At 41.7% G+C, this 27,068-nt stretch overlaps 1 protein-coding gene across 2 annotated transcripts; it reads left to right on the top strand.

The window, feature by feature from the left end:
* The first annotated feature begins 85 nt into the window (after positions 1–85).
* Positions 86–23,844, top strand: MAP3K8 (mitogen-activated protein kinase kinase kinase 8). 2 transcript variants are annotated; one of them, XM_088066402.1, is made up of 9 exons: positions 86–170; positions 6,678–6,804; positions 7,692–8,052; positions 11,222–11,386; positions 12,844–13,105; positions 15,797–15,903; positions 19,887–20,039; positions 20,668–20,914; positions 22,412–23,844. In XM_088066402.1, exons 2-9 carry the CDS (start codon positions 6,770–6,772, stop codon positions 22,543–22,545), a joined length of 1,464 nt encoding a protein of 487 aa, XP_087922528.1. In that variant the 5' UTR covers positions 86–170; positions 6,678–6,769; the 3' UTR covers positions 22,546–23,844. The 2 variants fall into 2 exon arrangements, with proteins under 2 accessions (XP_087922528.1, XP_005518761.1); XM_005518704.3 differs by lacking the exon at positions 86–170 and adding an exon at positions 3,483–3,601.
* The last annotated feature ends 3,224 nt before the right edge of the window (positions 23,845–27,068 follow it).

Raw genomic sequence — 27,068 nt, 5'->3', positions numbered from 1 at the left:
GAAGTGGTCACAGCAGGAAGCCTGAGAGTTCAAAAAACTTTTGGACAGTGCTCTCGGGTTCATGGTATGATTCTTGGCATTGTCCTGTGCAGAGGGCCAAGAGTTAGACTTCAGTGATCCTTGTGGCACCCTTTCAACTCAGCATATTCAGTAATTCTGTGAGCTTCCAGGTGAGGCCTGAGGCGTGGGTGTGAGCAGCTGGCTGCCCTGTGCGAGGACGCACCCAGCAGCCCAGGGCAGGGCTGGCCCTGCCAGCCAAGGGCAGGAGGGTGAGGGTGGGCATGGGGGTGAACATAAAGGGTCAGATGCCCCAAGTGTCTTGGTTTGAAAGACAGGTGTCTGCTAAAGAGGGTAGGAGGCCCCTTCCCTCTGAATTACTGTAATTTTGAAATCAAGGGGCTCTCAGGCAGAGATCTGGGGATAGCAATAACAGTTATTTACTAGTATGTATAAAAAGGCACACAAACAACAACAACTACAGCATTAACAGCAAAACAGAACCAGGGACCCCGTGACAGCCTTCTCGGCCAAGACGGGAAGGGATGGAGGAGAGGCTTTGCTTCACAAACCCCCTCGGGCAGTCAGTCCCGGTGCTCCTGCAGGGCTCTGAGAAACACTTAGCTGGAACAGCAGGGATGAGCAGGGATCCCTGGCCAGTGGCTGAGGTGTATCAGCAGCTCCGCAGCGGCGGCTGGCACTGCCACACGTCCTGGCAGGACAGGGGGTGCGAGGCCCACCAACGAAGAGGGAAGAAGAAGCAGCAGTAGCTCCGTCTGGGTGGTGTCGAATTCCCTTCTCCAAGCCGCAATAGCTCCGAGCGAGCGTGTCCCGGTCTCCAGCCCAAGAAACCAGCCAGTCCCCAGCTGCCCCCGCCCTCCCCTGCCCCCCTTCCCCCCTGGGCCCAGCCAAAAGCTTTGTGTTTCTCAAGCACCCAACAATTACCAGCCATCAGGTTTCCCCCCCAACTAATGGGCAAAAAATTCCAGAGTTGAGAAGGAACAAAAGGAAGGACACCCAACCCTCAACACCAAGGTGATGGGGGTCTAATGTATGTTTAGGCAGACTGACCACTTAAAAAAGGGAGGTAAAATCTTTGGCCTGTATCAGCGATGTTGTCCAGTGGGACTAGAGAAGTGTATCTGGCACTGGTGAAATCACATCTTGAGTGCGGTGTCCAGTTCTGGGCCCCTCAATTCAGGTAGGTGTTTGGAGTGAGTCCAGAGAAGGGCAACAAAGCTGAGAAAGGGTCTGGAGAATGAGCCATATGAGAAATAGGTGAGGGAGCTGGGGTTGTTTAGCTTGAAGAAAAGGAGGTTGTAGCCAGGTGGGGGTCAGCCTCTTCTCTCAGGCTATCAGTGATGGGACAAGAGGACATAGTCTTAAGATGGGCCAGGGTAGTTTTAGATTGGACATTAGGAAGAATTTCTTCACAGAAGGGGTGATTAGACATTGTAATGGGCTGCCCAGGGAGATGGTTGAGTCACTGTCTCTGGAGGTATAGTACTTGATGAAACACTGGACATGGCACTCAGTGCTATGGTCTAGTCGACATGGTAGTGTTTTGTTATAGGTTGGACTAGATGATCTCAGAGGTCTTTTCCAACCTAACTGATTTCTTTGTGATTCTGTTTGTCTGATCCTGGGCCAGGGCTGTGAGGGCAAAGTTACTGCAGTGAAGACAGCATGTGGCATCAGAAATAAGATGGTTGGGGCAGAGAGCTGCAGGGCACCCAGCAAGCAGTTATTGGTCTGCAGCATGGTTCCCTAGGCATGTACTGAAGAAAATGTAATTTTCTTTGGTTTTGAAAGACAGTCATTTATGTAAAACTTGTGGGCACATCTGTAGTGTATGTTAGGCCACTTTGTGTGTTAGTAGGTCTTCAGTGCAGTGCTTTATGTACTTTTGTCAGCCTGTCAGTAAGTCAGGGTCTGTTAGTAATTGCTATGACCTAATTATTTGGGTTTTGTATTCTAGGATGATCATTAAGACAGAGAATTAGACTGCTTTTAAAATAGAGCATTTCAATTTATATCCTACTTATACATGCCATGGAGTACAAACTTGTGTTTCCTTCAGCTCTTCATGGTGAGTTTCCTCTGGAATCCTAAGACTTATCCTGCCTAAATTCATTGATGTGGAGAGAGGAACTCCTCCTCTTTCCCTCTTTGAAGCTGGTCTAAAAATAGAAAAGGGTTTCATTAAAATTAATTGTGGGTTTGGAAAAACTAATAGCACAAGCAAGTTCCTGAAAGAGGATACCCAAAGTATCCTAGCGTGAGAGCTGCTGCACGTTAAGGATGTGTTACTCAGCCTCCTTAACCTCCCACTTTCAAGGTGCTGCCAGTTCCGCCCTCTCCTTGGTCTGGGCTCTCCTATAGCCTAATTTATTCTTCACTCCTTCCTCTTTTTTTTTCTTTCTATAATCATCTTCAGCTTTCTTGTCTTTTTTTCACGGGTTTGTTTTTTGTTTTTTGTTTTTTTTTTTTAGCAAATGCACTGGGTGGTGCAATTGAACAAGGTCAAACTCAACAAAAAAGACACCTTTATCCTTATAGAAGTTTGCCAATGTGTTTAACATCTGTATAGTTTGGAAAAGAAACTGTGTATAAAGGTTAACCCTGCTAGTAGAGTTCCATATACATAGTTACGATCCTAAGGAAATGAGAATGCTATAGTGAGTCTAAACCCTTGCACATTTCAGAATGTCATTTGTGACATACTTTGAATAATTTTGAATGCCCTAGGAGAGGCAGCAAACATAAAGCTTTTAAACAAGGGAGTCAGGATATCTTGAGAATATAAACAGAAAAGGAGTTGTATGAACTACTAATAAACAGTGAAGCCTAAGGTGAATGTTTGTCTCGAAACTTTATAATGATGGTTTTGCCATTGACTTCAGTAAGCAAATAGTCATTACACTGCAGATAATGAACCAAAAAATCCGTCTTGTGTTTCTTGACACCTTGAAAGAGATTAAAGTTTTCAGCTCTTAGTGTTCTGGCAGCTGATTTTCTTAAATGTACTACTTGCCTCCTTACAAACTAACTGACTGAAGAGGAGCTATTGGGCAGTTTTGCAAGAATTACTTCCTTATGGAAAAAAAATAAAAGGTAGTGGTGCCCAAATTTAGCAATAACCCAACTCACACTACTGTGTCCCGGAGTATTCTAATTCTACCGTCGCCAACAAATTCTTCACATCGTTGTCCTAAATTCCACCCTCGTGTCAGCTGAACTTTGATTCAGATAATGTTTAAACTCGGACTCTGGTGGACGCCCTCTAGGTGTGCACGGAAACGTGAGGTGGTAGGAAAAGGGCTTACCGGTGCCACAGCCGGGACAAGCCATTGACGCCGGGCGATGCCACCGCTGATGCAGGAGGCGATCGCTGGCCGGGCTTGAGGCCGGGTTAGGGCAGCGAGGCGCTTGCTGCTGCCGGGAAACCGAAATAGAAACCGGCACCGGGGCGGCTCCGGTCCCCCGCCCTCGGCCAGGGGCGGGCGGTGCTACCTGCGCCCTTCCCCGCCCCCGGAGTTCCCCGCGGGACCCGGCGGAGCGGCGCGGGCTGCGGGCGGACGGGCGGCGCGGGCTCTCCCGGAGGGTGAGCGGGGCCGGGGCCGGCAGGGCAGGGGGAGCGCCGGCAGAGCCCCGGCGGGATGGAGCGCGGCGGGACGGGGCTGCGCTGCTGGCAGGAGGCGGCCCGGGTCCCCGGCTGGGGCCGCAGCGCTGTCGCGGGCAGGTCCCCGGCTGCCCTCGGCCTCCCGAGCCGCGTCGTGTGCCGGGAGAGCCGCCGGGGCTGCGGCATCTGCGCTGTCCACGGGGGCTGCAGGGCAGGAAGGGGCTGGGGCTGGGCTCACGGGTTTCTTATTCCAAGTGAATATGTGAAATGTTGTCGAAATTGAAATTGTTGATACTTCTTCCTTAACAGTAGAGGTTTTTTTATCAGAGGGATTGTGTTTTTCAAGGCCTGTCGATAAGTTTTCTTAAAAGTAAATAAGGACTTTTTAAAATTTATAGTGTGAAGTCACTTGTCACCTAGACCAGAAAATTATTCTATAAAAGCAGCACAAAAGATCTTTATTATGGGCGTATGATTGTGTTGAGCCAGTCTGCAGTTTGTGGGTAGCTTTCTTTTGGGAAGGAGGAGTGTTGAGGGTTTTTGTTAGTGTGGTTTCGGTTTTTAAATTTTATTTTTATTGTATATTTTGTTCAATTTTTTCCACTGTTGATCATTGACACACAAAAAATCCCACAGGGGCTCAGAAGTCTGTTATCCAGTTACTTTTACTTAATATGATGGATATAAGGTTGGTCTCTGGCAGCACACTTCTTAGGCAAAAGTGGTTGAAAAGTTGCTCAGAGAATAGAGAAATAAACCTTTGGCTTACAAATTACTCATGTGATGATGTTGAAATATTGGCAAAACTGGAGAAAGAGTCTTGTGCTTCAGCAACTGACTTAAGTGCTTGCATGCAGTTTTATTTTTCCACTGCAGGGAAACCAGTTTTTTAGCTGAGAATCTAGTTAAAGGGTAATTAGTGATGTCATTTCTTCATGCACCTAGATTATATAGGATGATTTAGAATACTACATGAGTGCCCACCACAGATACTAGTACAGAATTTCAGGGATAAATAGAAAGAGTGAGTTCTCTGTTGGAAAATTGCCCTTTTTTTTTTTTTTGCCTGTAGGGCAAATTATAATACTAAGTTGCTGATAATTTTAAAAATCAGCTTTTATAGTCTAGGAACTGCTTTTATTGTGTAAATATTTGGTGCTTCGACTTTGCTAGATGTAGGGAAAAAGAAAATCATTTAGGTTGGAAAAGACCTGTAAAATTATAAAGTCCAACCCAGCACTATCAAGCCCACCACTAAACAGTGTGACATCTACATGTATTTAAATCCCAGCTGGGAAGGTGATTCCACCACTTCCCTGGGCATCCTGTATTTGACAAGTTTTTCAGAGAAGAATTTTTTCCCTTATATCCAACCTCTCCTGGCATAACTTGAGGCCATTTCCCTTTGTCCCATCACTTATTATTTGAGATAAGAGCCCAGCTCCCACCTCACTACCTCTTCCTTTCAGGTAGTTGTAAAGGTGAAGGATTTGTAGCTTTTCTCAGGCACTAAAAGCACAGAACTGAGAATATGCAGGTTACAGTCACTTCTTCATGTTATTCAGAGCTTTTTGGATAGTAGTGAAACTGCCAAGAGTATTGTAAGTTTTGTGTTCTAGTCTGGGAACATTTTGAGGAACAGAGCAGAGCTGACATTTCCAGAAAGCTACATTTGGTCTAATCTGTACAGATGCTTTGTGTGTGAAAATGCTGTCAGAGAGTAAATTAGTTTAACTGTGGTACGTATTTGTCTTTATCCACAAAAGACCAGAGCATCTAGAGTCTCATGTTTTTCTTCAGAAAGTCCCTCAGGACTAGTTTGTAACTGTACCTGATTTTACACATGAGGTCTCTTGGTTCCTTTTATGACAGCACTGTTTCTTTTCTTTTGAACCTGACTAATTCAGCACCAAAAAAACCCAAAAACAAACGAACAAACAAAAAAAAACCCTAAAAAACAAAACAATAAAAACCCAAAAAACACCCCCTCCCAAAAAAAAAAAAAAAACCAAACAAACAATGAATAGAAGTCCTGCTCTGGGGAAGGACAGAAATCTCATTTCTGTTAAAAAGTAACTACGTTTAGGCTTTGTTAACAGCCTATAGCTTGGTCATGGAGCAAGCTGAGGTGATAGGGGCTAGAAAACACCCACAGTATCTTTCCCCAGTGAAGTAGTGCTATTGACCACAAAGTTTCCAACCTGGCTGCCCTAATGCTGGGGGTGTGGGTTGATTAGGGCTGGATGAACTGGTGTAGAGTGCTGGTGAAAGTTGCTGTGCCTGTCTTCGGGGAACAGTGGGGGCACAGTACTGCTCTGCCATCATCACTCACGGGGTTTGGGTCTGAATTTGAAAAGGAACAGGCACTGCCTTTTTTGATGCTGCATCTGCTGTCCTGTCCTGCCTTTTGAATTTTCAGCATGTGGTCTGACTTTGCCAGCTCAGACACGTCATTTTACTTGGTTTTCTTCACATTAGAGCTGACGTAAATACTCTAACCCATGAGAAATATGTGCCACAAAGCTTTTACGTCCTTGTGGTGAGGGTAAGAAAGATAGTGATCATAACCAGAAACTGTACCTGCTCCATGGCCTCTGGGGACCGAGTCTGCTGCTTGTCCTTGAGATAAGGTTTTGTTTGCTGCTTTTTTTTTTAAAGTGTCTTTTTGCCTAGTTGTTATCTTTTGCCAAAAATAGATGGTGCAGTGGGTTACAAAAATGGGAAATGAGAGCTCTCTAAAGAGGGCATGCAGTAGTCAGTTCTGCTAAAGGAAATGGAGGTCCTATTCTTTGCTTAAGCAAGCATGAGATAGAGAGAATAAAACTCGGGACCTAGCCATGGAAAAACTATTTTTCATTACTACTTGGAAATCTGGATGATACAGTGGTTTGATTCTTTCTTGAGTTGTCATCTCTTTCTGCAGAAAAATCCCCTGTTATCTCAGCCTTATGATTACTAGCTCTTCTTTCCATGAAGCAAATGATATATATGAGTACAAACCTGTCCTTCTGCTTGAGCTAGTATGCAATGGCTTTATTTGTTTTGCTTTTTTTAATAGACTGCCACAGAACACTGTGAAATTATCATCAGTGGTAAATACGGGTTCAGAAAAACATGATGACTTCAGGGATTCTATTGAGACGTTTTTAAATGGTCTTGAGTGATGTAATCAGGTTAAATACAAGGTAAGTGCTCTAGACATTTATGTGTTGGAAGCTATTTGTGTCAGTATTTTAATGACTGGCCATGCATGTGTTTTTAACTTGAATATGTAACTCTCTGGAATAGAAAGGGACGTTTTAGGAAGGTGAACCCAGCTTGGTGTAAATCCATTCCAGCAAAATTGTTGCAATAGTAACCTTAAAAGTTACTGGTAGGATTAGTGGGAACAGAACAAACTGCTGGAAACCACTTCAAAAGCTCATTGCTTTTATGATAGCTCAATTTCTAACTTTCTTCTGAAAGTCAGGGTGAAAATTTCAGTTCAAGTCTAGTTCTAGTCAAGTTCTAGTTATTTGCAAAAAAATATGGCTTTTGTATCTCAGGTGGCAACAGTTGTGCTGTGTACAATGATATTAACAGATGCCTATTACTCGTGGAATGACCTTGCTTGGGGTCTTTCCTTCTTTCTGAATACATCACATAAATTGTCAATACAAACTTAGACATAAACTGAGAATGTTCATATCTGTCTTTGTTGTTCTTTTCCAAACAATGAATTCCTTTGTTTGTATTGAGGGTGCTCCTTCGTTTTTGCATATCTATCACAGTGATGTATTCTTACTGTACCTGTTCCTCATAGCGAAAGCTTTATCATAGTAAATTCCAAGAGTGAATGACAGGAGAGGTTAACTAGTAACTTCTAAATAAATTTCACTAGCAAGTATTTCTCCATTTTGTCTTCACCCAGGATCCTAATTTTGATTTTCTTCATAATACAAGTTATTAATTTTAAATCTAACTGTATAATGGTGGGCTGCTGATGACTCTGATAACTCCTTTTCATTCTTACTTTGCTAAAACAAATTTCAGTGAAAAGTGTTTTCAAGTTTGTGTCTTTTTTTTTTTCCAGAAGTGATTTTGCAAAGTGGACAGTAATGGAGTATATGAGCACAGGTAGTGATTGCAAAGAGGAGATTGACTTGTTGCTAGCTGATCTAAATATATCTGAGGTGATAGCCATCATGGAAAACCATTATCCAGGTGAAGACATTGCAGTCTATGAAGACAACTTAATTACAATGTGTGAAGAGGCAAATCAAAATGATGAACGTGCAGAATCATTACTGTTTTGTGAAAGGGAGGTCTCTTTGATGTCCTCCGTCAAATACGGGACTGTGGAAGACCTGCTTGCTTTTGCAAATCAGGTGTCTAACACTGCAAAACAATTTAAAGGATGCAGACAACAGGAATCTGGAATCCTCTTGAATATGGTATGTCTGTTTTACTTTTAATTACTTTGTCATTTCATACTGAATGTCATTTCATAGACCTTAGGAATGAGAAGTTTTTAATGATTCTAAATAAAGATTGGTTCCAGGAGTAACAGGCTGTGGTTTCCTGTGCAACCCTGAGACTGGAAGGGGTCTCTAAACCTATCAAGTCTAGCCCCTGCAGTCTCAGGCAGCTATGGAGAAAGGTCTGTTGTTCAGAAGAATCCACTCTGTTATCTCCTAGTATCCCTGGAGCTTAGAAAACATTTCCCAGTATTGAATACAAACTTGAGACAAGCAGTCAAAAAGTAAAATCTACAACTCATTTTGTCCTTTCAGTACTGAAAAGGGGCTTATAAAATCCACAACTTGTATAAAAAAGAGGGGGAATGACTTTTTGTAAGGTCATGTAGTGATAGGAAGGAGGAATGATTTTAAACTGAAAGTGCAGAGATTTATTTACTCTGAGGGTGGTAAGGCTCTGAAACAGACTGTATAGAGAAACTGTGGATGCCCCATCGCTAGAAGTGTTCAAGGCCAGGTTGGATGGGGCCCTGAGCAACCTGACCTCAGGGATCAAGGGGGTGACATCCCTTCCCACAGTAGGGGAATTGAAACTAGCTGATCTTTTAAGGTCCCTTCCAACCAAAGCCTATCTATGATTCTGTGAATTATGATGATTTACAGGTCTGGGAAACAGAAAGAGTATTCTAGTACCTTGTGTTCATACATTCATTCATTATGAACATTCATTATGCAAACTTCCAAAAATAAATATCTAGGATCTAATGATATAGTTCCTAAATTTGCTCTATCTGCACAAAATGTCAACAGTAGTAATGTAAGGAGAAAAAACACATACTATCAAGTGTGATTTTAAGAGTTAAAATATTATGTAATATCTCACACTGCTGAATTCAAGTATATACATGTGTTGTTTTGAGATGTTAATTTTTTCCTTAAAATTGTTAGTTTTCTACAAGCATCTCTGGATATTAGTGTCATTAAACTTTTGTTTAAGATCATTTGCTGTGGGAACAATGAATGTTGCAATGGAATTCTGTTTATGTATGTTGGTATTGCTGCAGTATTTTTTAAGATGTTCAATATCTATAATCTTAAATATCTTGCATATGAAATATATTTTATATATATTATATATACAATATATATTTGACTATCTTGCATATGATATATATTTCATATGAAATGTATTTTATATGTGAACACTGAGTGCTTGAGGCTTGCTTGTTACTCAGGGTGTTGCTTTATTCTGATTTGGAGGGAGCATTGCAGTATCGCAAAACAATCACTTTCCAACTCTGTAACATTGAAATGACACTTAGTGATATTAAATATTTCTATACTTAGGGTTAACACTGTTCTACATGCTCATGGTTGTTTTGCTTGCATATTGGTTCTACAGATGCATACAACTGGTATGAACCAAGTACTATTAGGTGTACGTGATCCCATTATGCAACTGAGGGTTGGAGGCAGGGCATTACTTTTGGATGCATTTCAGTAGGTATTACAGATATTTCTCTGTAAATATCTACAGCATTTTGGTTGGGGTCAGGAGTGTTTCTGATTTCCTGGTGACTCCCCCAACTGCACTGTGGCTTGCATCACAAAGGGTCTTGAAGTGCACAAGCTGGATTTCTTTTAGTTAAAACTGAACTGAAAGATGCATGGCATCCACAGACAAATGTTCACAGGGTCAGGCTAGGAGCTAGTCCTAAAATCCTCCTGAAAACATGGCGTGGTGGTCGTCGCTGTCTTGCTCTGTAAATCAGCTCTGCTCGGCATCTCTTCCTTTCCAGGATAAGGTGTAACCCATATGGATTAGTTTCAACACTTTGAAATGCAGAAGTAGGCAAGCAAGATGTTCAGATTGTTAGATATGTACAGATTGCTTTACTCTGACTCCAATAAATAGAAGGAAGACTTGTTCTCTCTATCTTAAGCAGAATACTTTTTATTAAAGGACAGCCCCCCATATCCCCTTGGCCAAAGGTTAAGAATTTATACTCCTCAGATTTAGGAACTTAGAAGAATTAATTTATTTCATTAGGTACAAATCACAAATTACAGTTTTAGCAGTCAAGAAGGTACTTTCCTAATTGAAAAGCATAAAGGTAGATTGAGAATCAAAGATTATAGTTTTATCTTAAATAGAAATGTAAGCCAAATAATCTTCCTGGTCCACTTTTATCTTAGAAAGGGTATCTGAAGAGCTGAGTATTTGAGGCCCTGTGACAGGTATGAAATGATAAATATCCTTGATGTGATTTTACATCTCTTCAAGAATCTTGAAAAAGTAGCAGTAAGGAGATTAATGATATTCCAGATACTAGCTGAAATAATTAGAAGCATATTAATAGGAAATATTATTAATTTTGTAGCTGAGAGACTAAAGAAGCAACATCAGAGATCAAGCAGTACTCACATGACTGTTGTTAGGCGTTTGGTTTCTCCCTGCCAAGCGCAGAGGGAGGGAGCTGTTTGGGAGAAAGATTTAGAGCAAGATACTGACTTAGGTGCCCTGAATTCCCTCCTTGCCTAGCTGGTCATAGAGAAGAACCAAAGCTCCCAACATTACCCACCTAGAGAGGCAATGTTACTCCCACTCTTCTTTTTAAACTGTGGTATAAAACTAGAGGAAAGTAGCTGGTAAAATCAAGGCAGGCTTCTTTGACCTTCTACTGAGCAGCAGAAACTCCAATACACAATGGAAAATTAAACTCCTAGCAGTACATGTGATATTAGGAAATGCTGAAACTCTTGCTCACATTGTATAAGATAACCTGTGAGTAACAGGTATGTGGCATAACAAGATTACAGGAAGGACAAACATGTGCAGGTAAATCTAATAACAAGAGGTAGGTAATTTCATTAACCCAGCTGCTGTTGTTGTTTCAAAACAATTAATTGCAACTTACACTTCATAGGTTAGTCACTGAAGAGAAGCGTGGATGCCTGGGCTGTGAATGAATGCCACACCTCACATGCTGTTCTCATTTGGCATTCCTAAATAAAGACTGCTAAGCAGATCGTGTGCGTCATACACATAAGTGATTTTTTTTTTTCCAGTATATGTATAAAATTAATTAGATTTGAAGTAGTTTTAACTTCACTGTGGTTTTTTATTATTTATTTAACTCTACAGATCACACCCAAGAATGGGCGCTATCAAATTGACTCAGATGTTCTCCTGTTTCCATGGAAGTTGACTTACAGGAATATTGGTTCTGATTTTATTCCTCGGGGAGCTTTTGGGAAAGTGTACTTAGCCCAAGACAGAGAAACCAAGAAACGAATGGCATGCAAACTGGTATGTTAGTTCAGTGGTTTTATCTCTGAGCAAATATTGTATAACATACTACATACAGTATATTTTCAAATATGTCTGCATCAAATTCCACTGTTGGCTGATGATCATCTTGGTTTTGCTGGCCTAAACAAGGTGGGGAAAATGCACACCACTGTTAGCTTGTTTTAATTTTTTGGCTCTAAAGCTGCAAATGTTTCATCATTTTGAAAGTACCTAGAAGTGTGTGTAACTGGCATGTGGGGTGTGGTGCAGAGTAGATTTTCTACTTGTCCTGCTATGGTAAAATATTGGTATGAGATCCTGTTCTTGCTGAATGTGGAGCAAAACCCTGCTGCTGCAGAAGTTTTAGGCTCTTGTCCTTTAACTGAGGTGCTTAGACTTCAGTTTTCTTTACTCCAGTGATATTAAGAACTGAGAATCCAGTATGTGCAACTCTAACTGTGTTTTATGCACTGATGGAGTTAAGGTTGTGAGATGCCTCAAAAGAACTGCTGAGCAGTGCCCTACTTTTATGCAAGCCAGCATTTTCTTCCCGCTATTCCATTTAACATACTATTTTGAATTGAGCAGTAAATATTCAGGGCCAGTAAAAGCTCAGTTGGGATGACAACGGTTGCTCTATATCCCCCAGCTCATGAATAAGGACCTGTATTAACTATGTGTGTGAAAGAGTTGGGCAGGCAGCTGTATGTCCTTCCCCTGCAGCCAGGGTGTCCACAAGGGGACAGATTGTTAGCTGCTCCTGCATAACCCACTGCAGAATTAAGTATACTAATGTTTCTGAAAACGCAAACAGTATTTCTCACTGAAATAAATGAGCCTCTTCTCTAGTTCACAGACATGGGTCCAAGGGAAGAAAACTAAACAGAGCAGTAGTAGCTTTTCTCTGTGTAAGCAGACTGCTTTTATTGTCTCAACAATCTGCCATCAGTACTTTTAAAAGAAATATCGTGCTGCTGGTGCTCCTTTCAAAGCAGGTTTCATTTCTTGTAAGCCATAAACCAGTGCTGATAAGGACTCAATTGAGGTCATTAATGGGCCTGAGCACTGCAAGCACCGATCCACCTGTCAGGTGGGTGTGTAGTTCTGGTAGTGCAGATGAGTGCACAAAGCTAATGGAAAAAGCAGTGGGAATTTTATCTCCTTCACCAGGAAGTTTGCATAAAGCTTTTGCATAATCACTGGATTTTGACGGGAATAACTCTTGCTACATTGCTTTTTCTGGAAGATTGCACTTTTTATTTGGGCACAATTCCAAAATATCTCTCAACTTTTAACAGGATGTCTCTCAGCTGCAAAGGAAGACAAGTCACAGGAGTAAAGTAAAGCTCATTATTTTAAGAAGTGGATACAAGTGCTATACTTCCTTGTTTTCTGTTAATGTATAGAATAATTAGTGTCAACATGGATAACTTGTTTTTATTATGGATAACTGTGGCTTTGTTTCAATGTCCTAGGTCCCAGTGGAACAGTTCAAACCATCAGATGTTGAAATACAGGCATGTTTCCGTCATGAAAACATTGCTGAATTATACGGCGCTATTTTGTGGGATGAGACGATCCATCTCTTCATGGAAGCTGGAGAGGGAGGATCTGTCATGGAAAAGCTGGAGAGCTGTGGTCCTATGAGAGAGTTTGAAATAATTTGGGTGACAAAGCATATTCTGAAAGGACTTGACTTTCTCCACTCAAAGAGGATTATCCACCATGATATCAAACGTACGTCTGTGTGATTCCTTGGGGTGCTTTCTGGTCCTGGCTGGGCTGGGCCCTGGTGGAGTCCCTGGGACTGAGCTGGGGCATGTAGCCTTACATCTCTAAGTGGGAGGGATGGATAATGCCTAACAAATGGCAAGGTCAGGTTCTGGAGATAATAGCTACTTACACTATTTATTAATTCACTCCAGCAGAGAAGGTAATTAGAAAGTCGTAGATCCTATGCCATTCATGAGCAACTCAATTTAAATAAAAAGCTAAAGACTGAACTTATCAGTCTGTGTTCAGCCAAAGTTTCCTGCTTTCAAAATAAATTCATCCTGAATGTTTCCATGCTCACCTTCAACTCACACCTTCTTTTAGGTTTTACATTTTTACACATCTGTTCCTCAGTTTGAGACACTTTGGAAGTAAATACATAATTTGTGCTGTTCTTTTCTTTCAACAAGTACAGCAAATTTATATATATATATATATATATGAAATATTTTATATATATTATATATATTTAAAATATAAATATATTTGTATATTTAATATATTTTAATATTTATAAAAGATAAATATATTTTAATTAAAATTTTTTAATTTTTAAAAACTAGATATTTACATGTATAAATAATAAAACATTGATGTTAAATCTAAATTAAATATACTAATATTAAATTGCTTTAAAATTCAATTTTCATGTGTTGCATTTAAATTAGTATTAAATGTTGTTTCTCCCAGTACCACCTTGGCCCACAGATAATCTCTGTGAGTTTATTTAGCTAAACTTGAGGGTTGAACGTAGAAATATTCAGACTGAAGCATTACAATAGTTCACAGAAGATGATGATTAGAAATTACTAAATTTTTATTTCAGTCTTGCATTTTCAGTTTTTGGTTTTTTTTTTAATTTGGTATGGGTCAGTAGTTTAGATGTAAGCCTTTGAGATTCTGACAGCTACAAAAATGCTTATTTTTTCCCTTAATTTTTCTTTCTTATTTGTAGTAAGAGTCTTTCCTATGGGTTTATTTTAAATGGCTCTAACAAAGACATTATTTAAACTATCTAAAAACCAAGCCAGCCCAAAGCCTACTACATCCAGGTAGTGAATAGTAGAACCAGCCCATTGTGATTGTGGTGGATATGAGTGTGTTCTGCTTTTCCCAGCCTTTTCCTGTGTTGGTGGATGCAGGGCAGATGATGAGGCAGAGGTTGCCTGGGGCAGACGTGGTTGTCCAGAGGTGCAGGGAGTGAGCCCTGACCACGCTCCTGCCTGTTTGGTGCCAGGGGTGAGCTGAGTACTCCAGGCCTGAGGGGGAGTCTTGCCCACTGCCTGGCAAGGCAACCTCCAGGCAGGGAGCAGTGTGTGTTTTCCCTTCCCAGGTAGAATCAATAGAAAAGAATGTTTCCCAAAACCTCTGATTATTTCTTCACTCTATCTGCTGCTTTTGAGCTGCAATTAAGTCTGTTCTGTTGATACAGAAGATGAGGATTTTATTGAGAGGGAAAAAATGCCCTTAACAAAGATGAGGAGGAAGACATTCTGCTTCTTGGGAGGTGTTCAGTGTTGCCACTCATTTTAACCCTTGGTTGGAGAGCAGTTAAATCATCAGGCTGTTTGGTGAGGGGAGCTTCAGTCCAAAATCAGCTGCAGCTGGAACTGGTATGATCCCAGGCAGGCAGCAGATCCTGCTGCGCTGTGGCAGTGTGGTCCTTTGCACCATCTGTTATGGGGTGTTTAAAATCCATATCTTCAAAGTTATCCCTAAAATTACAGATTTATGTAGTCTTTATTGTTGGTAAGGAGGCAGCTGTGTGAAGCATTGCTGCAAGAATCAGAACTGCTGAAATCAAGTCAGTCCTCCCACTGGGTGGTCATGGTAGGCATTGTCAAGGTGGAAAATGGCCCACAGTTTCCTGTAAGATAAATGTGTTTCTGTTGTGTATCTTGGAGACTTCATTTTACTACATCTTCTGAAACAGCAAACTATTTCTCAAGGCTCGCACTGGGCACTACATTCTTAAATATTTGATCAGAAATACAGCTGCAAACAAAGCCTCTGAGTACAAAGTTGTGCCTTAGGCAGAGTTCTATGAAAGAAAGTAAATTAAGCTCCTAGATGCTACTGCAGTTCAGAGGGAGTTTGAAATGCTCAGTCTTCTATTACTTTTACAGCTATTGTCTGTCCTGTATTGTCCTGCTGAGCTGCCCTCACTGACCGGTGCAAGTGACTGGTGTGGCTGCACCCTCGTTACCCTTTGTTTCTGTCTTCACTTAAAAGAAAAACTTACTGGTGTTATAAGCAATTGTGCTGTTTATAGACAGAGCTGCACTGCACGATCTCCACCTTGGAGACCATTAAACATCTTCAGAGCACTGTGCTGTGGTGCCTACCAGTCTTCTACCTACCTCCTCTACCCTTAGCCTTTTCCTCTCTCATCTTTTCTTTTCATTTTAAGCTAAAAAAATGACCAAACATTGATTCTTTTCCGTAAACCAGTCCAGTTTGATTTTTAATATATTATTTAAAATTGAACCAAATCATTACCAGACCTATTTTGTCTAGAAGGATATTGGCTGTAGAGAGTGGTTGTGCTAATCTCTCTCCCTTTGCAGGCTAGCATCTGAATGAAACAGGAGTGTTGTAAAATAAATACCAAACGTGCCAGACACTTAAATGATGTAATTTTCGTTTTTCTTTTAGCAAGCAACATTGTCTTTATGTCAACTAAGGCTGTTTTGGTCGATTTTGGCCTAAGTGTTCAAATGACTGAAGACATTTACTATCCCAAAGACCTTAGAGGAACAGAGGTAAGGAGCTGAAGGGACAAAAGGCTTTATATTGCATTAGTCCTATGGCTGTGGTGTTTAGGCTCAAATTTGAAGCTGAGGGTTTAGAAGCATGGGTAAAATAGTTGCTATAAAACCTATAAAAAATTTGCAAACATTAATGGAGTCTCAATTATGTTTTTATTTTCAACTTGCTGAATGGAATGCTTTGAAAGCTGTGTCACTTTCTCTGCAGTGCCTTTTGTTAGCAATTATGAAGTCAAACAGTACTCTTAGGAGGGTTGTTTGCAGCGTTTCAGCTGCTGGTCAGAGGCACTTCAAACAGGAATTTGTTCTTTGCTGTAGCAAAGATACTCTGAGATACTCACTATAGACTGTATATATATTTATCTGTATGTATATAGTATGCTCAACACCGTACTTTGATGCCTCCTACAAAACCACAGAAATTACAGATGTCTGGGTTTCATCCCTTAACCCTTCTAAGCTCCGCTCCCCATCTACATGTAACCCTTTGGTTCTTCACAGGTTGTGCATGGCACGGTTCACAGTTATCTGGTAAAATTGCTCAGACATTACAGTGATAGAGGTGGGGTCATTTTAAATGTTCTCAGTAACTTTGAGATTCTGCACACCACTAGGGCTGCATTCCTGCCAAGGGGTTTCCAGGGCTGGAGTTTTAGCAAACAACCAAGCAGCAACAATGAGCTTGGATAGCTGCTGCAGATGTGGTATTTGTGTTTCCTGTGTCTAGAGGAGATTGTTTACAGGAAATACTTTAGCTGAAATGTTGGCACTTATCCTTTTAATAGTCTTCCACGTGTATAAAAAGGAGATCTTTGTGTAACTGACAAAAAACATTTCACTTTTAGAAGGGTAGGATAAACCAAGATTCTACAGAAGGTCAGGTTCATTTGTTTATTTTTTCAAGATAATTGAGAAAACACTTGAATATTTGTTTTCAATGTCTTTCTAGTCAGGGGAGTTAAAAGCTTAAAATTCTTGCTGAACTGGAAGCAGCATGCTTTCTGCCATGCTTGATGTGTGAACTTTGTGGGGTTTTTGGTTTGGGGTTTTTTGTTTGTTCAAGGGGGTTTTGCATGCTGTTAATGCGAATAAGAACAGTGGTAGGTATGAGTTGGTAGGGTATTTCCCAATGATGGAGATGTGTGTAAACAGGAAATTTCCATAATTGTGGAGCAGACTGGTGAGGATCCACTTCTGGGTCTTGGAGGACAGGCCAAGGTTGTGTTAGTAAGAACAAGTGAAAAGTGAAAACACTTCACTTCAGTATTTTCACTTTGCTGAGTGAAAAACACTTAGTTCTTCATTTAATAGGAGGAAAATGTTTCCACACACTTTAACACCTGCAGTCCTGTCCTCAGGAAGCTAATAGTCCCCCCAACCCTGAAATATGGACATGTTTGGTGTTTGCTGTCTCAGGGATGCAGCAATCCTGCCGCAGCATCACAGCCAGAAGTGAGGTTGGAGAGACAGCACTGGGAAGGGAGATTTTCAGATACCAGTGAAAGACTTGCAGGCTAATGTTCCTGATGCTTCCTATAGGTTTTTCAGTTCATAGTCTTCATTCTAGGCCTCTTCCTCCCCACAGTGCCTAATTTTCACCCACAAATGCCCTTTGTAGTCTGGCTTTCTTGATTTTTTTTTTTTTTTCAAAGTAAGATCTTAGCTCTCCAAAGTCCCTTTGAGTTTTTCATCCTGAATTATGGAGCCTTAAGAAGTGGTGCAGCTGTCATGTTGTTCCTGCATGTAATTGTGCAACCCCTGGCTGGGGCTCTGTCACTGCCAGACAGCATTGTGCCTGTGAACTGCCTGGTTTTTCTTACATCTGGTGTTGGCAGGGACTTGTGTCCTTGAGGGAAGTAGCAGGTGGAGTAACCTTTGTCCTGTGTATGTTTTCTGGGAGTTAGGATTTTTATTCACTTCTCTAGCACAGAAAGTCTGAATGTAGTGAATCTTCTTTGTGTTTATAGTTATGATTCTGGGCAACAGGATTGAAAGATAAATTTTGTTTAGATGGTGTAGTGTGAAAAAAACTGGTGCTGCTTCTTTTGTGTACAAGTCATGCAGAACATTAAACTGTGGTTGTTATGAAACTGCTCTACAGGAAATACTTTTTCTAGGCAGTTGCTACTCTTTCTGCTATGCTTCTGTCACTTTGTAAACGATGTAAGCTTCAGTTACAACCATTTGAGGGTAAAAAGTTGTCTGCAAAAGTTTATTGAGTGCGGAAGGTATGATTCATTTTCAGGAATGCTAAACTAAAACTAGAGCAGCATGAAGAGGGGACTAGTTCTTAGCTGGGCTGTGACACTGGTCTGACTGGCAGGCAAGTGCCAGCCCACAAGTCAGAAGGAATAAGAATGGGAAGTTATGCATAGCTTGGAGCTGCCTGCTTTGGTGACAACAGTCTGAAATCAGAGCTTCGGAGCTCATTTTTGATTTTTGTCCCTGTGCAGTCAAGGTGCATCTTAACCATTTTCTCACCTTAGCTGGAGACAGGAGCTTGTGCCAACATTCTTTCTTGAAGCAGCTGCTTTTTGCTTATGTAGGTTTCACTCAATTTGCACTTTATTTGCCAAACACTTCTTTTTACAAAATTAGAACTTTTCTCCTTATGAGACTTAAAGGTAGAGGGTGCAGATGCACTGATTCTCTCTTAGCCCTGAGGAAAGCAATGGATAAGTCAGTAGCAGCTGCAGACACCTGCTGAGGCTTTGCACACAGTTTCATTCACAAGTTCTATTTGCAGATATGGAATGTAATTTACTAGGAACTCTTCCTTGGAATTTGCGTGAGCCCTACAGCCGTTCTCAATCTGTGGCAATTAGCAATCAAACCATGTGGTGATGACTTAACTTCCTGCCCTTGTGTCAGTTAATGGCTTTTATTGTGATTCTTTTTGTCAGGATGACTTGAACTAATTAAAGTTTGTTTAAATCCTTTAGAGGGAAATTGGTGAGGGAAAAGTAGAAACCAGAAGCAAATATGGTAGCTTGCTAGCCTGCTGTGCTCTGGGCTGTGCCCATGTGGTGTTGAAACCTGCTCCCAGGGCCAGTGGTGATGGCAGAGCTGTGCAGGGTGTGCCTCCTGCATCCTGCCTGGCTGGCTCTCCTCCAGCTGTACTCCGAGCTGTCTGTTGCTGGCAGGAGCTTCCAAGATCCTTCTTCAGACTCTTGGCAAATTCAAATGTTTCTTGGCAAATGAAATGTTTGGAAGGAAACTATTTTGGTTTCCATCAGGAAAGATCAGAATTTTTGGTTTGGAAAAAGGTTAGAAGAGGGTTTCTTGTCTTCATAGCTGCTCTGAGGATAATCTGGTGGAAAGGGCACCTAATTTTTAATTTATGCATTGCCTAGACCTGGCTTATTCCTTATCACCACATTTCTCAGGATAATGCTCCAACATGTAGGTTACTGAATAAAAAGGAGGAGGCAAGAAGAGTAAAGAAGACAGGAAGGAATATATATGTTATTTCTGCTCAGAAGGGTTGTGTAATATTCTGTGTAACAGGGGTCTGAGGAGTGGGCTGCTACCCCCATCAGGGTGGCTGTCAGTACAGTTCATCCTCTCTAGCTCATGCCCAGCCATTGTTCAAGCAGAATGGAGTAGTCCCAGCAGTGCCCCACTAAACAAACTGGCAATTCAGGCACCTGCTTTTGCTGTGGAGGGATGGGGCTTCTGCTACTCTGAACAAGGCAGAGCCATGGCTTGAACCTCAGCCTCTCACAGCTCAGCTAAGGCCCACAGCCACTGAGCTGAGGCCTGTCTGAGGAGGGCAAGCCTGGAATATGAGTTTGTCCAGGTACTGTCTCTTTGGCTGTACTCATGCAGAACAGAACAATCTTACTTCCCAAATGGTGCTTGCAGGTACTAGTGGGATGCATCCCTTCTGAGGGGTTGTTTCCAGGATCACAAAATGTGTCTTTGGTTTGTTTTCCCCTGTTGAGTAATCTTTTTATTTTTTTAACTATTTTTCACAGATTTACATGAGCCCTGAAGTTATCCTTTGCAGAGGCCACACAACAAAAGCAGACATCTACAGCATGGGAGCTACTATAATTCATATGCAAACCGGCATCCCACCCTGGGTGAACAGATACCCTCGTTCTGCATATCCATCCTACCTCTATATTGTAAGTGTCTTTAGCAGAGCCAGCTCACTATCAGTTGAAGGGTTTCCTGTGCTCTTGTTGGGAAATCTCCAGTCATACAAAAACTATCAAAATATTTGTCGGAGAGATGATATCATCCTTTTTGCTTCAGGGGAGGGAGGGAGGGAAGAAGTGGGTTTTGATCATTTAGGGGAAGACAGAGACTGAGCTGGAGTTGTCTCTGTGATTTGTGTTTCAATTTACAGGCCTTGGGTTTACTAGAAGGACAGGGTTAGATCAGTGTGAGACTTGATTGAAACAATCTGTCTTCTACTTGTCTTTTTTCCTTAGAAGTTGCAGATAAAAACCGGAGCCTTGGCAGATATGATTCTCTGATTCATCCAGTGTGGTACAGAAATCTGGTGAATTTGCATTGCACTGGGTTTTAGGCTTACTCAAAGTTTCTTTGAGTTTTTAAATTTATTATAAAATCTGAATTTTAAAAAGTGGATTTTGTGTAGTTGCATGTTCTGTTCTAGTTGATCCACCCTACTTAGGGACGTGATGAGTCCTAATTGGGGAATTCCTAGACAATTCATGTGATTATCCATGACTTCCTCTTCCACTGTTCTTGGAATAACGGTTTCCATGGTCTTTTTCATTCCAACAGATACACAAGCAAGCTCCCCCCTTAGAGGATATTGCTGAGGACTGCAGCACTTCCATGAGAGAATTGCTAGAAGCAGCTCTGGACAGGAATCCTAATCACAGGCTGTCTGCAGCAGACTTACTGAAACACGAAGCCTTACACCCACCCCCAGAAGAGCAGCCGCGGTGCCAGAGCCTGGACTCGGCGTTGTTTGAAAGGAAAAGACTGCTCGCGAGGAAGGATCTGCAGCTGCCAGAAAATATTACAGGTAATGGGATCAGGCTCACTTGCCTTGTGGCTTTGTAGGCTTTACTTTGTGTCAAATCTTGATTTGAATGAGTGGTAAGGAGCCAACGAAACTCAAAACACATCTGAGAAGTGACCGGTGAAAATCCCAGTCAGATGAGATCACACCCCGAGGTCATTAAGTGATCTGTTAAACGCCCATTGACTTCAATGGGGAGGAATTTAGCCTGAATTCTACGGGGCTCTGGAAGGTCTGGCTCTTGGAAAAGCCGTGGCAATCATTGCGGGCACTTCATGAAATATAGATTGTTCTCCCAAATGGACTCAATTTGCCACTGTACTAGAGATGTTTTATAGACACTCTTGATTTGTAAACAATGACAAAGTCCAACAACCACCAGCAAATCAAACACTCTTTGCCTTTTTAAGGAAAAATACACACAAAAATGTAACTAACTTTGCTGAGTGTCAGCAGTACAAGCCCCTTGTTTCAAAACCAAGAATGACTGTGGGATAGAATGCTGTTGCCCTTGTGCATTAGTAAGCGCTTAATGAAGTATAATACACCAGTTAGGTAGGAAACAGCCCTTTCAAGCCTAAGTGAGATTTAGTGCCAACAACCTGCCAACAGGCTTCAAAATGGTTTTCTTTTACTTACCAAATACATTTGGAGGGTTCTGACAAAAGGCATTGAAAGACTCTTCCCAGACAAGTGGTTTATTTAATTGGGATAAATATTTCGAAATATATTTGTGCAAAGTTTTGGGTGCTGTAACGCGTAACTGTTGCAACAAATTCACTGATAATATCAGTCACAGTTTTTAAATTTAGAATGGCCTTGTACCTTCTGGATTTTGCCTTGGGGGTGCATAATCCTTTGACCAGCTCAGACCATCTGAATCAATTCTTTTGAAAATGAAAAGAATATTTCAACATTAAACTTGGACTTTATTATAGGTGGTTGAGATTCCAAGGCACCCATTATAGAAGTATTCAGGGGAATTCTGCCACTGCAAACCCAATCTGTCTTTTCAGACCTTGATTTAAAAGGAATGAAAAATCTGAAACTGATGGTCAAATAGATTTTGTTATCTATTGTCACACCCAGACAAAGATGATGTCGTGTTTGGATGAAAATTTCCCTATGAGGAAGCAGAATTCTCAGATGGCAGAAAGTTAGCAGATTTTTTTCTTGCACCAAATTCTCCTCCAGCACTATAGCTCAGAGGATGAGAAAGCTCTGCCTAGCTACCCCTGCTGATGAAGACTTTTTTAAAGTAGTTGAGTACACTTGCTGTTTTCAGTTGCAAAGTATTTTGCTTTCTTTGCCCTAGAGTTGTGGGTTAGTTTGTTAGATTTTATTTGAGGTTTGATTTATCTTGTATTTTATAATTTTCTAAGCCACAGATTAATAAGATTAAAAAATAGGCCAAATATTCCAGTAATACCTACAAACATGAAAATGTACTGAAACAGCTATTTGTGCAGTAATGACATGGTTTCTCTGTTTTCTTTTTAGATTCCTCATTGTGTAACGGGAGCATGGAGGAGTCAGACCTGCTAAAGAGACAAAGATCACTCTACATAGACCTTGGAGCTCTAGCTGGTTACTTCAATATTGTTAGGGGACCACCAGCCTTAGAATATGAGTGACTCAGTAACATTTTGTGTTGATGGGTCAGAAATGGACCTCTACCTCTTAAAACTTGATTTTAAGACTTGATTTTCCAATTTGTACATAAAATTATTGCCATTATAGGCTGTCAAATGTGAATAGTGTTTAATTGCACAGATGATTAAGCTAAACCCTCAGGGGCTCTGATAAGCTGATCCCAAGCAGTGATATTTGTGTGTCTGCTGGTTGACCAACAAGAAGATGGCAAAAGGAGCACTGCTGGGAATGTCTTAATCCAGGATATCTTCCTGTGCTGGGCCTTGCACTTTTGTAAAACTTATAATATATGCTTGCACATAATGTCAGGAAAAAATATAACTGAGCATGTGGGCTGTAAGATTCAGTCTCTCTGAGCTGTCCTTAGAGAAAACCTTCCTGCTACCCCTCTCAAAAAAAAAAAAAAAAATAGAAACCCTTTATTTAAACAGTCAAAGACTGGTTCAGTCTTGTTCTTTCTTTAAGACTTGGTCAGTCTCTAGTCATTCTTAATGAAAATCAGGGCCCCCATAAGCTGACCTAATTTCTATCAGCTGTCTGTGGACTTACCACTTTTTTTACAGATTTAAGATTATCACTTGTTTACAGATGTGTTTTCACTTTGCATCTTCGCTGGGCAGTGGGAGCTAAGCAGGAAGCTGTCCCCTTCTCTGTGGGTTGAGGGACTCTTTTTCCGGCAGTATCAGTTAGCTTTGGGATTTGCACAGCAAGTTGGCCCTGACAAAGTATGACAGTGACTCCAATTCTTTCCTATGTTACAACTACTGCAAGGGTATCTATGATCATTTTCAAGTGTAGATCAAATGTTATTCCCTATTGGTAATAGTGGGCAGGCTCCAAACTCTTGCTTTTTAATACTTAAAAATTGTACACATGTATAATTGCTGTGAGTGCTACGGTTTGGAAAGCGTGTCATTAGTGACAAGCAGTGTTTATGTTCCTATGGAAATGGAATTATATTGTTCTTGCTGTGCCTCATACATTTGAAACATGATGTTTTGGATGATAGTAAAACTATGTAAACTGCATAGTTCTGTACATCCCATAGGATGAGAACGTAAACTTTTATAAAACTCTTTCTGATGCTTAGGATGACTCTTTATAAGCATTTGTGTTAAATGGCATACTGTGTATGTTGTACACTGAATCTTTTCTAAAGCACAGTCTCTTTTTCATGTCTGTTATTTAATGCTGCTCCTCTCTAACACATGATCTTAAACAGATGATTTCTAGTTTGATACTGATATGGTCAAATGAATAAATCCAGCTCAGTGCCTTGAGATGTGGTCATTCTTCCGTCATCTTCAAAAACAGCGTGGGGCTGCAGCTGCATTTGGGCCAACACCCCCTACCATGGTCCAGGTACCCTACAGGCATCATTCTGCTTATTGGGAAGTAGGGTGAAGGTGATTGTTGATTGGACTCTGGTACTAGATGCTAAGTATTTCTGGAAAAATCTCCTCACACCCCAACATTCCTTTTGGACTGCCTGGATGTTGCACAGCAGTTGTGTACAACACAGAACACTTCAGTCCTGATGTTAATTGCTGCAAAAAATGCTGTTGGGAATAACCCACTTGCTCTAGTGCTTTGTGCAAAATCTCTAGGTAACTAGTTACTTGGAGGAGAGCTGTGTGAGGGACCCCTCTTAGTATTTATACTGACTTTAGTGATCAGGATATTCAGGGATCAGATTTTCAGTGTGGCTGACTTAAAGAAAACATGACCTAATGGTCTGGATGGTCACCTTTGGTTTCAGAGACCTGTGTCCAATTTTATGATCTTTTGCTGACAGCTTTTGATCTTTAAGGAGATTCATAGAATTGGTAGGAAGCAACTTTTCAGGTAACTGGAGGTGGGTTTATAATCTCTCACCTGGTTTCCCTTCTATAAAATTAAGGTGTTTATTCTCACCAGACAATGGCTAGAGGTTATGTGAATGCTTATCAAGTGCCTGTATACTTCAACAATGAGATCCATGTCAAACTTGCAGACTGCTAGGGGTCTTTTATCTTTGCTTTAAAAATGTTACACTGACTTTCCTTCTATTTTTCTCTGCAATGCCATTCTCCTTTCCCCCACCCAGTTAAATGTTTTAGCATGGAAATCTGCATATGGAGACACTATTCAATATAGGTTCACTATTTCATATTTGGGTTTAGTTATGGCTTTTATATATCTTCTTACTAGGAAAGTAGTAAGTGACCAGGTTATCCAAAATAATTGCAGTGTATGTATTGCCTATGTATAGGTAAAAAGGTTTGGCTGAGTGAACCAATAGCTCTTCATAGACACATCCACATGTCTAAACAGTATGAGTGCTTCAGGATAAATATCACTTCAGAGGATTGGTACACAATCAGCAAGCAGCTGTTCAGGTGTGCTGAACACCAAGCATTGCTTCTAGCTCTGTCAGCTTTCTAATAGCTGAGAACTCAGATGAGCCTTAGGCTGCAGCATAGCAGGAATTTCTCTCTAGAACAACACATCCCAAACATCCCACATCCCTCAAGCATATCCCACAGTAGTGATCCCTGTATGGTGTAGGTTCACTTGTTTATACCAGCACCTGTGGAATGAGGTCAGGGAAATGAACTGGGTTAGAAATATCCTGGGAGGGGGAAGACTACTCCTCTAATCTGGTTGCCTGAGCAGCTGTGTACTCAGAGCACATGAGGCTGGAGGTGAGGGGGAGGGAATGAAAATGGATGGTGGGAAAACCCTGTGCTAGTAGCACAAGCCCCAGGGTTTGGCTGGTCAGCGCTGAACCATGGGATTTTGCAAATGGTTTGCCTCTGTGTTGATTTCTGGTGTGTAGTTTCATTTTCTCTTGAGGGAATACTGAGACTCGTGCTAAACTGCAAAGGAAAACACAAGTGCACAGGGAAACCCACTGCTCACAATAACTGATTTGGCTGGTTTTGGGGTAGAGATAATTTTTTCACAGTAACCAGTCCAGGGCTGTGTTTCAGCTGTGTGCTGAGAACAGCGTTGATAACAAGGAATGTTTCTGTTATTGCTGAGTGGGGCTTGCAGTGTCAAGGCTTTTTCTGCTTCTCACAGCCTCTCACTGGGGAGCAGGCTGGGGGTGCCCCAGGAGCTGGGACAGCTGACCCCTCCTGGCCCAAGGGATATTCCAGGCCATACAATATCAAGCTCAATGTATAAAGCTGGGGGAAGAAGGAGAAAGAACCTGAGTGATGGCGTTTGTCTTCCCAAGTCACTGTTACATACATAATGGACCTCTGTTGTCCTGGAGATAGCTGAACACCTTTGGAAAGTGATAAATGAATTCCTTGTTTTGCTTTGCTTGTGTGCATAGCATTTGTTTTTCTCTTAGATTGTGTTTATCTCAATCCATGAGTTTTCTCACTTGTACCATTCCAGTCCTCTCCCTCATCCCACCAGAAGGGAGTGAGCGAGTGGCTGTGCAGGGTTTGGTTACCTGCTGAGGGTAAATCACAACTCTGATGAAATTAGGGAGCCAAATGTTCCTTGAATTCTCCTGGGCTTAGCATGTTTTTATCTCAGCCTGTGACCCTGGGACTGAGATCACCATGACGCTCCTCAGCAAGGCCTCCTGATCTTTGAAAGTCTGAGAGGAGCTGCAGTAGAAGTACAGAGCAGTCTGCCAGTTCTCCCTATGTGCAGAGCTGATGGGAATGGGGGAGGAGGCCCCTGGCCAAGCATTAGTCCCTTTGTTGAGACCTTGGGGAAAACATTGGCTAATTGGCAGAAGAGAAGAAGCAGCTGGGGAAGAGTCACTGGAGGTGTGACCCTGCCACAACTGGGAAGGCCAGGTTGGTTGTCTGGGAAGGACTGGGATGTAGGGAGATGCCTCGTGCTGTGCATGGCCATATCTGGGAACATTTGCATGGCTGGGAACAGCTTCCCTTGGGGCTGTGCTCGCTGCTTCCAAGGCTCAGACACCATGAAGGCTTTCTTTGCTTCCTATGCTTTGCTTTGCATCCCATGCCAGGGACTTCACAAATTCCCAACACAAAAGCACCAAATCACTGTTTGGAGCCCAAGCAGCCTTTTCTTTTCTTACAGGAAAGGGCCAGAAAGATCCATTTCCAAAACTGTTACCATCTAAAGCTAACAATTTGGGCAAGTCTTTATAAATTGTGTGCCGACCAAACTCAGCAACACCCAAAAAAACCCATCCAGCCAGACTTTGGGAGTGGCTCATTACAGTCCCATGGATGCACACGCGCTGCTTCAGGCTGCTCACAGACACAGACGTACTGACAGATACTGGGGCATGGTGACTCACCAGGAAGGAGGTGAGCTGCTGTGACAGCTTTGCTCACCTGCACCCACACCTCCTGGCAAGGCAGCAGCACGTGGCACCTGAGCAGGGAGCTAGCATGGCCACAGGGGCAGCCTGAGCATGTCCAGGGGCAGGTGGGCTGGTCCAGAGAGAGGCTGTGAGAGGGAGGATGCTTCCCAGAGTGAGGTGTGCAAGAGAAAATGATACAGATCTGATCCTCATCAAAGCTAC

The sequence above is a fragment of the Pseudopodoces humilis genome, chromosome 1 (genome assembly GCF_049639895.1).
Source record: "Pseudopodoces humilis isolate 2021_Gansu_Grassland_sample_001 chromosome 1, ASM4963989v1, whole genome shotgun sequence".
NCBI lineage: Eukaryota > Metazoa > Chordata > Aves > Passeriformes > Paridae > Pseudopodoces > Pseudopodoces humilis.
Note: the sequence above shows the minus strand (reverse complement) of the source record. Positions and strands in the feature narration are given on the sequence as shown.

Excerpts from the sequence above, each read along its gene's own strand:
- MAP3K8 (XM_088066402.1), top strand. The coding sequence starts at position 6,770 with ATGGTCTTGAGTGATGTAATCAGGTTAAATACAAG. Across the intron at positions 11,387-12,843 it reads AACGAATGGCATGCAAACTG|GTCCCAGTGGAACAGTTCAA; the intron begins GTATGTTAGTTC and ends TCAATGTCCTAG. Across the intron at positions 20,915-22,411 it reads GCTGCCAGAAAATATTACAG|ATTCCTCATTGTGTAACGGG; the intron begins GTAATGGGATCA and ends TTTTCTTTTTAG.